The sequence below is a fragment of the Schistocerca nitens genome, chromosome 9, assembly GCF_023898315.1.
Source record: "Schistocerca nitens isolate TAMUIC-IGC-003100 chromosome 9, iqSchNite1.1, whole genome shotgun sequence".
Lineage (NCBI taxonomy): Eukaryota > Metazoa > Arthropoda > Insecta > Orthoptera > Acrididae > Schistocerca > Schistocerca nitens.
In genome coordinates this window covers 510,659,400-510,672,603 of record NC_064622.1, presented here as the reverse complement: position 1 = coordinate 510,672,603, position 13,204 = coordinate 510,659,400, and the positions used below count along the sequence as shown (strand labels likewise).

The following is a 13,204-nucleotide window of genomic DNA, read 5'->3' as shown; positions in this document are numbered from 1 at the left end:
ACTGCTAAGGTCATCAGTCCCTAAGCTTACACACTACTTAACCTAAACTATCCTAAGGACAAACACACCCACCCATGCCCGAGGGAGGACTCGAACCTCCGCCGGGACCAGCCGCACAGTCCATGACTGCAGCGCCCTAGACCGCTCGGCTAATCCCGCGCGGCTACGCGGTAAAATATGCAGCAGTTGACGTCCCAATCTGTGCCGTAGTTAATGACTAGAGAGATTGGTGTGAACCAACCTTCAGCGTTGGTTAAGGATAAAGTGAACTGTTTGCGAAACAGTTTGGCCACTCTTCCGCAATGCCCATTTGCAGATATACGTACGACTTGGGACAACCTGTTTCCCTCGTCGAAGGACTGGTTTATCGGCTTGGCTGCCCGCGATGTGCTGCTGATTTCGGTTGTCGTTGTGCCCCCTCCGCTGCCCTCCCCACGACGGCGAGGTGGCGGGGACAGCTGATAGGCGAGCCAAGGTTCAGTCCGAGGCGAGCCGCGTCGCCCCACAGCGTAGGCCGGCTGCGGCAGGAATAGCTGAGTCGCTGCCAGCACTGTGGGCAAAGTGCGCGCGCTCTTACTCGCGTGACGTCACCAGCAGCACCGCTGAGGCGTCCGTCACACATGGCGGTCACCTCTCTGCTCAGAGCTCTCGTGCAAGATCGCCTTACCTTTAACCACCCGGCCAGATCCTTTCGGACTGTGCAAGCAGTTTCCCGTCGTCACCGCTTACCTCAGGAACAGGTACGTCATACCAACCGCAGTATAATTATTACACATAACGTCCTGTAACGTTGCTGGATTGTTTCTTGTTTCAGTACGCATTAAAGTTTGTATCATTTTTTACCAGTTTACATTTTCTAAAGTTTTTTTTCTAAATTAATAAAGCTTACAAACAACGGTTTATTAATTCTTCGTATGGTTAACCTAATGTGTGTCAGATGAGTATGTGCCAAGCAAGATCGTAAGAGATGGAAAAGGAGCCACCGTGGTACAACAACCGAGTTAGAAAACTGCTGCGGAAGCAAAGGGAACTTCACAGCAAACATAAACATAGCCAAAGCCTTGCAGACAAACAAAAATTACGCGAAGCTAAATATAGTGTGAGGAGGGCTATGCGAGAGGCGTTCAATGAATTTGAAAGTAAAGTTCTATGTACTGACTTGGCAGAAAATCCTAAGAAATTTTGGTATTGTGTCAAAGCGGTAGGTGGATCAAAACAAAATGCCCGGACACTCTGTGACCAAAATGGTACTGAAACAGAGGATGACAGACTAAAGGCCGAAATACTAAATGTCTTTTTTTCCAAAGCTGTTTCACAGAGGAAGACTGCACTGTAGTTCCTTCTCTAGATTGTCGCACAGATGACAAAATGGTAGATATCGAAATAGACGACAGAGGGATACAGAAACATTTAAAATCGCTCAAAAGAGGAAAAGCCGCTGGACCTGATGGGATACCAGTTAGATTTTACACAGAGTACGCGAAGGAACTTGCCCTCTTCTTGCAGCGCTGTACCGTAGGTCTGTAGAAGAGCGTAGCGCTCCAAAGGATTGGCAAAGGGCACAGGTCATCCCCGATTTTCAAGAAGGGACGTCGAACAGATGTGCAGAACTATAGACATATATCTCTAACGTCGATCAGTTGTAGAATTTTGGAACACACATTATATTAGAGTATAATGACTTTTCTGGAGACTAGAAATCTACTCTGTAGGAATCAGCATGGGTTTCGAAAGAGACGATCTTGTGAAACCCAGCTCGCGCTATTCGTCCACGAGACTCAGAGGGCGATAGACACAGGTTCCCAGGTAGATGCCGTGTTTCTTGACTTCCGCAAGGCGTTGGATACGGTTCCCCACAGTCGTTTAATGAACGAAGTAAGAGCGTATGGACTATCAGACCAATTGTGTGATTGGATTGAAGAGCTCCTAGATAACAGAACGCAGCATGTCATTCTCAATGGAGAGAAGTCTTCCGAAGTAAGAGTGATTTCAGGTGTGCCGCAGGGGAGTGTCGTAGGACCGTTGCTGTTCACAATATACATAAATGACCTTGTGGATGACATCGGAAGTTCACTGAGGCTTTTTGCGGATGATGCTGTGGTACATGAAGAGGTTGTAACAATGGAAAATGAAATACAGGAGGATCTGCAGCGAATTGACGCAATGTGCAGGGAATGTCAATTGAATCTCAATGTACACAAGTGTAATGTGCTGCGAATACATAGAAAGAAAGATCCCTTATCATTTAGCTACAATATAGCAGGTCAGTAACTGGAAGCAGTTAATTCCATAAATTATCTGGGAGTACGCATTAGGAGTGACTTAAAATGGAATGATCATATAAAGTTGATCGTCGGTAAAGCAGATGCCAGACTGAGAGACATTGGAAGAATCCTAAGGAAATGCAATCCGAAAACAAAGGAAGTAGGTTACAGTACACTTGTTCGCCCGCTGCTTGACTACTGCTCAGCAGTGTGGGATCCGTACCAGATAGGGTTGATAGAAGAGATAGAGAAGATCCAACGGAGAGCAGCGCGCTTCGTTACAAGATCATTTAGTAATCGCGAAAGCGTTACGGAGATGATAGATAAACTCCAGTGGAAGACTCTGCAAGAGAGGCGCTCAGTAGCTCGGTACGGGCTTTTGTTGAAGTTTCGAGAACATACCTTCACCGAGGAGTCAAGCAGTATATTGCTCCCTTCTACGTATATCTCGCGAAGAGACCATGAGGATAAAATCAGAGAGATTAGAGCCCACACAGAGGTATACCGACAATCCTTTTTTCCACGAACAATACGAGACTGGAATAGAAGGGAGAACCGATAGAGGTACTCAAGGTACACTCCGCCACACACCGTCAGGTGGTTTGATGGATGTAGATGTAGATTCTTGCTTCAAGCTCTTGTATCTTTCCTAAATCCAAAGAAAGCGAGAATTAAAATAATTAACATAAGAATACTGTATGAAAAAATGCTCGGAATTAATAAAACACCGATTGTAGCTTCATCGACTACGTAGCCTGGTCAAAAATGGTGCAAATGTTAATGCGCGCTAAGATTGATTATCGGGACAGGAAAATAATCCAGCAGCTTTACAAGAATCGGACAGCAATTGTCTAAATCAGACGATAACGCAGAATTTTCTAGCGTAACTAAGCTGTCCGGCAGGGTGCAGCCTTTCCACATTGCTCGTCAACATATACGTGAAGGACGCACTGAACAAATTTGCAGGTACATATACTGAAGTAATTATATATAGACCAAACATAAACAAATGCTTAGATTTGAAGATGATATATCAGAAAAATCCGGAAAGGCTTCAAAAGGCCGTAGGGGAGACATGAACAAGGCTTTTCGAAAGTTATGACACGAAAATAACTAAGAAAATGGAAATTCTTATGTCTAGTCAAGTTCCAATAGCAGCAAGCCTGTGTCTGAACGGAGATAATATGAAGCAAGTCACCAGATTTATTTAGTAGTAGAGTGAAAAAAGGCCGTACATCATCCCAGGAGATCAAAAGCAGAATTGCACAAGCGAAACATTCAACAAAAAGATATTAACATTAAAAAATATTAAGGAACTATATTGTCCAATATAGCTCGGAGACATGGAGAGCAGAGGAATCAGAACGGAAAATTCTACGGGCTTTTGAAGTATTCTGTTCGAGAACAGTCCTTAAGCTTTCACGCACAGATTGAAAGTCTAATGAAGTAGTCCTCAACAGCACACGAGAAAAAGTATCGCTGAGCAACACTGTAAAGGATTGGAGACACAGGTGGGTTTGCAGACGTTGCTGCTCCTCCATCGCGAAATTGATAGAGAAGGGAGTGTGCGTGGCAAACAGGACTTGAGTACATAAGGCAGATCAGACCTGGTGGTGTTCTAATTGCCATTAGTATGCGTGAAGAACACGTGGTAGTTTCCTTCGTATAAGCTCGAATAATCCAGCTTCTACTGTGATGGTAATTCTGCGAGATATCCTCAGCCATTCGACATCAACTCCTGCTGGATAGATTAGGCTCCTCCGTGCACTACGGTCTTCCCACGCTGTTCCAGCATGTTTACTAATGTCAGCCACCCAGTTTCCCTTAGGTTCTCGTCTATCTTGTATCTTGGAATCTACATCTACACTCCGCAGTCACTTTATGGCGTGTTGCGGAGGGTACTTCCCATGTCACTCACCCACCACCTTTCCTGTCTGAGAATCGTGTGGTGGGCAAGAACTAACTGCTGGTGAACTCGAATATCCTGAAATTTAACTTCATGGCCTTCCCGTGAGGCATATGTACAAGGAAGCTGTACATTGAGTTGTGAAGCATTTGTACTCGAGCAGTTTTATCTGTACACTTTCCCTTCGGTAATGCACAACGCCTCTCTTATTGAATTGTATGCCTTTGCAGTCCGATAAGCACTGGCGTACAACTCGAGAGTTTCCCGAAGGAACCCGTCATGAAACGAGCTATGGATCTCGATCGAACGAGGTTTTGTAAGCTATCTCATTGTGGGTGCACTACAGTTTTTCGAAAATCATGTAATGAATCTGTTTAGCTCCTGCATTCACTGTTCCACCATATTTAGTGGGTTCAGATTGTAATGATAACATTGCAGTCGTGTAATTAACGAGATATCCCGCTTGTTCATCCGCAGTGTGTTAGGTACGCATTCACGTTGAGGGTCAACTGCCATCGCTGGCCCAATCGTCGATGTCTCTGCACATCCCTATAGTTTTTTAGCGCTGCGACTTGTGTATGTAATCAAAGGCGAACAGCATCGTGCAGCCTCCGCCTCAATCAACTGGGCCATTTACATATATTTCGAACAACAGTGGTGCTATAATACTCCCCTCTTTGAATCTTCTCTCTCCCTTCTAGCTGTTTTACCTGTTACTGATTCCAGACTGGCGAGCAATATTAAGGAATCAGTCTAAAGAGGTTATTTTAAGCAGCTTGTTGTAGCAGAACTACATTTCTTTAGAATTTTATCAGAGATCTTTGGCAGACTTCTGCTTTCCCTACGACCAGTTTGACGTGACCATACCTCGTAAGGTCGGTTACTACTGGCTATTTTACTGTAGCTACAGTTACCAGCGACATAAAGCAGATAGTGTAATTCGCAATTTTTCTAGTCAGGGATCGATCCGGCGACCCTCGCTTTCGAGGCGTTGATGCCACAACATTCATACGGCGACTCGGGCTGCTCCGCTGCGTAAACAGGGGTACGGAGGCGGTCAGTGGTGCCCGCGGTTGCGAATGTCCTTCAAGCGAACGTGTTTCTACGCGAGGCGCTGCTGACGATGCACGCTTCTGAGTGGAAACGTCGGTGTAAGCAGGGGACAATCCAAACGACCACGACATAATCTCCTGCAGTAAAGCGGCGTCCTCACTGGCTGTCATACGCACCACTAAAGAAACTTCTCGGACAGATATCGTAAGACCACAGTCGTCACACATAGTGTTACTATGACGTGAGTAGTGGGGTGATGTGGCTCCTGGTGCAATTTTGATGTCAAACTGATACGCAAATTAATTTAATCTATCAGTTATACCACTCACCTCCCCTGCATGTCAAGTGTTTTCCTCACCCGTCACGTGGGTCCATGCCCCTCCCGCTTCCCAGCTCTCTCCCTCCACCACCTACTCTGTTCGCGGTGGTTTCGAATTTTTGCGGCAATTTCTTTGTTCTAGGGCTGTGCTAATGTCCCACCCCACCTTCCCCAGCCGGGAATGGCAGGAAATTCAAAATGGTGGTGCCCTTTCTGGGACTCGCACTTCTGGATGGAAAGCCCAGGTGCACCTCCCAGCACAATTATACCACCAGAGGCGTTTCAGATTGGCAGACTGCCAATAAATTTGAGAGTAATAGATGCTGAATTCTGTGCTTTCGAGGAGCCTTTATTTTCTGTATTCTGCACTGGTTTTAAGATAAAGAACCTGTTGATGTAGTGCACACCGTGTATGATTATTGGTTGAAAATGTATATAACCATGTATGTGTTTTATTTCTTACCTCCCATCATACTGCAAGTGCTAAAGCTACTGCTATCAGCTTTTTCACTGCAAATATGCAACAATCGAAAATGGTTATTTAACTAAATTCCCTATAAGAGTCTATTGCACACCAGTGCCTGACATAGTCTGTATCATGACAGGGCATATATAGCGTTGATTATTTTCTGTAGAGACCCATTGGACGCCAATAACCGATGTAGCTATCACGGCAGGGTCGGTGAAGCATCAAGACTTTGCTGTAAGCGATTGGGGCTCTGACGGTGTGCAAGAAGATCAGAAACAGAATGGTATACTCCTTCCCGACAACATGTGTGAATTGATCTTAGATCCATCCAACTGCGGCAAGACAAATGTCCTCGTGTCGCTGCTCACACATCCGGATGGAAGTCACTTTGAGCACGTACGCGTATTTTCAAAAACCCTGTTTCAGCCCAAATACCAACTATTATAGAGATGTTGCAGGATGTAGATAGTGACATAAACGTTATTCAGCGAGAGCAGTGATATCCCTTCACCGGAAAAAGTAAAGCCACACAGTGTTCATATGTGACGATGTCCCTGTGGAAAACAGAGATGCAAATTCGACGATATTTCTATTTTGGTCACCATGTGGCTGTTGATGTAGTTTATTTGAGTCATATTCCAGAATCGCAAAACAGCTAGTGAAGGATAATGCAAACCCTTTTTATTGATAAAACAAGAACACTGAATGATGGCAGATATAGACGAAACCTCCATGAATTCTTCACTGAATAATCGGGTTAATACAATCGAAAAGAAAGGAAACGACTTAAATGATGGGCGGAAATATCTGTTATTGACTAGGGGATTTTGAATGAACGCCATTGGAAAGAAAGTGGGCGAATTAACTGAAGGAAAGACAATTGTTACCAAGAAGAGGAAGCAGTAGAAGAAGAGCGGATCCCCCCAGGGGGTCCCACAACTCTTTTGTGGATACGTGCGTAGCGAGCACGGGACCCCGAGCTGATGTGGCCTTCCTTCCTTTCCGGGCTGCATACCTTCCCTTTCCGCATCCTTCCCTGTCCCCATCTTCGCCCCCCCCCCCTCATCTCTGGCTCTTTCCTTCCCTTTCTCCCCCTCTGGGAGTATAGTTTGTGCCTACGTCCGGAGACGGACGCTCGAAACTGTTACAAATTCCTTGCTTTCAATACTTGCAAGTCTTCGTCCTTCCTCTGTCCTTCTCTTTTCCTTCCCTCTTCACTTTTCTCCGCTGCGGCGTTTGAGACCCCTCTTCTTTCCTTTCCCTTTCTCTTTTTTCCTCCCTGTGTGTGTCTGAAGGCCGACCCACGTACTTCCATGCGTAGCCGGTGACGGGGTAACGCGTAATTCCCCGCACCGGGTAGACAGGTAGGACACGTACGTACCCCCTGGTAACGGCCAGGCCCAGGGAGGGGTGATTACCCGAGCTGATACCTTCCGAAAGTGCCGATTGGTCCCTCCGTCCGTTTGTCGGGAGGTGCGACCTGAGGTGTGAACAATCACCTAAGGAGGGAGTACCCTCAGAGAGGGCCCCCACAAGCGAGGAGCGCGCCATCGGAGACGCCGGTAATCGTGGGGGATTCTTCAGCAATGGTTTCCTCACCTTCCACTATGTCTGCTCACAAACGAAAGTTCACTGAGTCTCAGCCACAGACAGTTCTTCCATCGTTGCCACAGTTCCTTGTTCTTTCTCGGTCTGACGAAGGTCACGACTTCTCCACGGTCAACCCTTTCGTTATTCAGAAAGGTGTCGACGCAATTGCAGGTCCTGTAAAGTCTTGTTCCAGATTACGGAATGGCACCCTGTTGTTAGAAACAGTCAGTGCCCTCCAGTCACAAAAATTGCTGCGTACCTCACTACTACACACCTTCCCTGTCCGGGTGGAACCGCACCGTACTTTAAATTCCTCGCGTGGAGTTGTTTATACCCGCTCCCTCGATGGATTGTGTGACGAACAAATTCAGCACTACCTGTCTGACCAGGGCGTAACGGCTGTTCATAGGGTTATGAAAAGGGTTGACACGAACATCATTCAAACCCGCACTGTCTTCTTGACATTTGACAAAGTTAAACTCCCATCGACAATCAGAGCAGGCTATGAGATAATTTCCGTTCGCCCTTACGTCCCAAACCCTACGCGTTGCTATCGGTGACAGCGGTTCAATCACACCAGCCAGTCCTGTTCCAATCCGGCCAAATGTGTTACGTGTGGCAAGGATGCCCATGAGGGTGCTTGTCCACCTCCATCCCCTCGCTGCATCAACTGTATGGGCGACCACGCTGCTTCTTCTCGAGATTGCCCCGTTTTTAAGGACGAAAAGCTCATCCAGGAAATTAGAGTGAAGGAAAAGGTGTCTACCTTTGCTGCTCGAAAATTATTCGTCAGTCGACAGCCCACCGTGCCTCAGACAGGAAAATACAGCACTGTCCTTGCTTCTCCTCGGCCAACAAAGGAGGCGGCCACGCAGACTTGCGACCTCACCTTTAGTACCACGGTCGTCAGATCTGCCAGCGCAAAGATCGCCCGTTCAACCTCACCACTTTCGCGTGCCCACTCTATGGCTCACCCTTCGTCGGGTTCTGCTAAATCTCGAGCCCAAAAGTCAGGCACCAAGACTTTGAAAAAAGAGCATACTCGTGAAGAGTTTTTACGTACCGCACCTTCCCAACCATCGGTTCCTCCTTCATCTAAACATCATACTTTCAAGAAGGCTACAAAGAAACCCAGTTCCTCTCCTTCTCCGCCAAGGCGTGTCCCATCTACAGCACCACCTGGCGGAAATCGCCCTCGGCCGTCTTCTGTGTCGCCGAGGCGCACTGCTGGCGGCCGATCAACCGGCCGATCGCTGGTGGCAGGAGCTGCTCCTGACCAACCTATGGATCAGGATCTTCTGCCTTCGGCTGACTGCCATTCCATGCTGTCGGTCGCAAGCTCTGAGCAGTCGTTGAGTTGACAGCGACCTTGGTCACATTCCTCCATTTTCTGTTCACCCTATGTCCATTATCCACTGGAATATCCGCGGTATTCGAGCCAATCGGGATGAATTGTCGATCCTCTTGCGAGCCTACTCGCCGGTCATCTTCTGTCTTCAGGAAACAAAGCTGCGTCCCCATGACCGCTTTGTTCTCCCTCATTTTCAGTCCGTCCGATATGATTTCCCCTCTGTTGAAGGCACTCCAGCACATGGAGGACTCATGATTCTTCTCCATGAAACTCTCCATTATCACCCAATCCATTTAAACACTTCCTTCCAAGCTGTCGCCGTCCGTCTTTCCCTTTCCGGATACACGTTCTCTCTTTGTACTGTATACATTCCATCGTCCACACCAATGGCGCGAGCTGGTCTCCTTCATCTTCTTGGTCAACTTCCACCCCCCTATATGCTGGTTGGGGACTTCAGTGCCCACCACCCGCTTTGGGGATCTCCACATCCTTGTCCACGTGGCTCACTATTGCTAGACGTCTTCCACCAAGCGGATCTAGTTTGCCTCAACACTGGGGTCCCTACATTTTTGTCTGCCTCCACGACAAATCATCTCATTTGGACCTTGCTGTCGGTACTGTTCCGCTAGCTCGGCGCTTCGAATGATTCGCCCTTGATGATACACACTCGAGTGACCACTTTCCATGTATCCTGAGACTGCAGCCTCAACTGCCATACATGCGGCCGCGACGCTGGAAGTTTGCCCAAGCTGAATTGACACTTTTTTCGTCTCTAGCGACATTCGACGACCGTCACTTTCCCAGCGTCGACGATAAGGTCACACATGTTACCGACGTTATTCTTACAGCTGCGGAATATTCAATACCACGCACCTCCGAATTGCCCCGGCGCCCCCCAGTTCCTTGGTGGAACGAGGCATGCCGTGATGCAATACGTGAGCGGCGACGTGCTCTCCGCGTTTTCCGCCACCATCCTACTTTGGCCAACTGTATCCGCTATAAGCAGTACCGAGCGCGATGCCGTCGTGTCATCCGAGATAACAAGAAGGCAAGCTGGAAATTCTTTATTAGCTCATTTAACACCTTCACTCCCTCCTCGGAAGTTTGGAGACGGCTTCGACAGTTCTCAGGCGCGCCTAGATTCTCCCCGGTCTCTGGGCTCACTGTCGCGCATGACACATTAGTGGACCCCGTCGCAATTTCTAACTCGTTGGGTTGGCACTTTGCTGAGATTTCGAGCTCTTCAAATTACCCGCCAGCGTTTCTCCCGAAGAAACGTGCAGCGGAAGTGCGACCTCTTGCTTTCTCCTCTCAAAATCGCGAAAGCTACAATACTGTTTTCTCCATGAGGGAACTCCAACATGCACTCTCTTCTTCTCGCTCCTCCGCCCCAGGACCGGATGGTATCCACATCCAAATGTTGCTGCATTTATCAACCCATAGTCAGCGTTACCTCCTTCGCCTTTATAATCGAATTTGGACCGACAGTACTTTTCCCAGACGATGGCGGGAAGCTATCGTCGTTCCTATTCCGAAACCTGGAAAGGACAAACATCTCCCCTCTAGCTATCGCCCCATTTCTCTCACGAGTAGTGTCTGTAAGGTTTTGGAGCGTATGGTGAATTACCGTTTAGCATGGTGGCTGGAATCCCGCAGTCTTTTAACACCTGCCCAATGCGGATTCCGAAAGCATCGTTCTGCAATTGACCATCTTGTTGCTCTCCCCACTTATATCATGAACAATTTTCTCCGGAAACGCCAAACAGTAGCAATATTTTTTGATCTGGAGAGAGCATACGATACCTGTTGGAGGACAGGCATCCTCCGCACACTGTTCTCTTGGGGCTTTCGAGGTCGGCTACCCCTTTTTCTTCGCGAATTTATGGCAGAGCGCACATTTAGGGTGCGGGTGAACACTACTCTCTCCCGTACTTTCTCCCAAGGAAACGGGGTACCCCAGGGCTCCGTGCTGAGTGTTGTACTGTTTGCCATTGCCATCAATCCAATTATGGATTGTCTCCTTCCTGATGTCTCGGGCTCCCTCTTTGTGGACGATTTTGCGATCTACTACAGCTCTCAACGGACCAGCCTTCTTGAACGACGTCTTCAAGGCTCTCTCGATCGCCTCCACTCTTGGAGCATCGAAACCGGCTTCCGTTTTTCTCCCAGTAAGACCGTTTGTGTTAATTTTTGGCGACGTAAGGAGTTTCTTCCGCCCTCCTTACATCTAGGTCCTGCCAACCTTCCGTTTTCAAACGTCGCTAAATTCTTGGGTCTTATGTTTGACAGAAAACTGTGCTGGACCTCCCACGTTTCTTATCTTTCGGCTCGCTGTCTGCGATCCCTTAACACCCTCCGTGTCCTGAATGGTACCTCCTGGGGAGCGGACCGAGTGGTCCTCCTCCGCCTCTATCGCGCCTTAGTGCGCTCGAAATTGGACTATGGAAGCATAGTCTACTCCTCTGCTCGGCCGTCTATTCTTCGGCGTCTCGACTCTGTCCACCACCGTGGATTACGTTTAGTGTCTGGAGCTTTTTACACCAGCCCTGTGGAAAGCCTTTATGCTGAGACTGCAGAACCTCCGCTGTCCAATCGGCGAGCGGTCCTTCTGAGTCGTTATGCTAGCCATCTGTCTTCCATGCCTGCTAATCCAGCCCATGACATTTTTTTCGACGCCTCCTTTGATGTAGGGTATGCAGGCCGCCCCTCCTCCCTACTACCACCGGGAGTCCGCTTCCGTCAACTGCTCCATTCTCTTTCCTTCCGCTTTCCTAAAACCTTCTTGACAACTTGGGGTACAGCACCGCCTTGGCTCCGTCCCCGGATTTGGCTGCTCCGTGACCTTTGTCGCTTTCCCAAGGATGGTACCCCTTCACTTGTTTATCGTCGGGCATTTGCTGCTCTATGTGCACAAATGACGGACGCCACATTTATTTACACCGACGGCTCGAAAACATCGTTAGGTGTAGGGAGTGCCTATATTGTTGGCGACACCCCAAATCACTTTCGGCTTCCCGACCAGTGTTCGGTGTATACTGCGGAGCTTTACGCTGTTCTCCAGGCTGTCCACTACATCCGCCGCCATCAGCGGATGCAGTACGTTATCTGCTCAGATTCTCTCAGCTCTCTCCTCAGTCTCCAAGCTCTTTACCCTGTGCACCCTCTGGTCCACCGGATTCAGGACTGTCTGCGCTTGCTCCACCTGGGGGGCGTCTCGGTGGCGTTCCTCTGGCTCCCGGGACACGTTGGTATCTGTGGAAATGAGGCGGCCGATATTGCAGCCAAGGCTGCAGTCTCTCTTCTTCGGCCAGCTATTCAATCGATTCCCTTCGCCGATCTACGGAGCGTTTTATGTCGTCGTGTTGTTCATTTATGGCACGCGCATTGGTCGACACTTCCCCATAATAAATTACGGGACGTGAAAGCTCTTCCTTGTGCTTGGACCTCTTCCTCCCGAACGCGTCGTCGGGAGGAGGTAATTTTAACTAGACTCCGGATAGGGCACTGTCTTTTTAGCCATCGACATCTTTTAAGCGGCGATCCTCCCCCACTCTGTCCCCACTGCTCTCGGCTGTGGACGGTAAGACACCTTTTAATTGAATGCCCCTATTTTAATCCGTTACGCTCCCGTCTACAGCTATCGCCTGATATATCGTCGATTTTAGCAGATGACACGCGCTCAGCCGACCGCGTTCTCAAGTTTATTAGTGCCAGTGAAATAACGTCAGTCATTTGAAGCTTTTTTTTGGGGGGGACAACCAACCCCTTTCTGTAGTGGATTTTTAAGCCTTCCTTCTGCTTTTAGTTTCTCCAATTTTATGACTTTCGTTCCCATTGCTGCTGGTTTTCAATTTCGGTTTTTTACTGTTTCCTAAGTCACGGACCGGGCGCTAATGACCATAGCAGTTTTTGCGCCCTAAAACCAAAAGAAAACAAAAACAAAAGAGCGGATATGTAAAACCTCACGTTGCACGGAAGTCCGATTAGTATAAAGCAAGAAGTCGACTAAGCATAAGTCACAGATGGACGGAAGGCCATTCGAGAGAACTTAGGGCTGCCGAGATTAGGGCATTTGAAGCACAAGCAGACACTACAAGAAACCTTTAAACCATTTACCGAATCTCTCGATGAACGCTTAGTGAAATTCCACGACGACGACGCTATTGACGATTTCGTCAACCGTCACAGCAACGCTAGGGTAAACAAAATACACGCTGTCAGTGGTGAAAAACCATACATGTTGGGCAGGCAG

The 13,204-nt window shown here is 48.2% G+C and overlaps 1 protein-coding gene across 4 annotated transcripts in view; it reads left to right on the top strand.

Moving 5' to 3' along the window:
* LOC126203839 (choline/ethanolamine kinase) overlaps positions 1-13,204 on the top strand; it is a 200,067-nt gene that overhangs the window by 81,259 nt on the left and 105,604 nt on the right. For 2 of the 4 annotated variants that reach the window (XR_007540390.1, XR_007540391.1), the window contains exon 1: positions 526-740. The exons of 1 other annotated variant lie outside the window; for it this stretch is intronic. Coding sequence is in view for 1 of the 3 variants with exons in the window: in XM_049938214.1 (XP_049794171.1) it covers positions 621-740 (120 nt within the window). In the remaining 2 variants the exon portion in view is untranslated. Of the gene's footprint in view, positions 1-525; positions 741-13,204 lie in introns of those variants that run through there. One more of the 4 variants, XM_049938214.1, reaches the window with a different exon arrangement.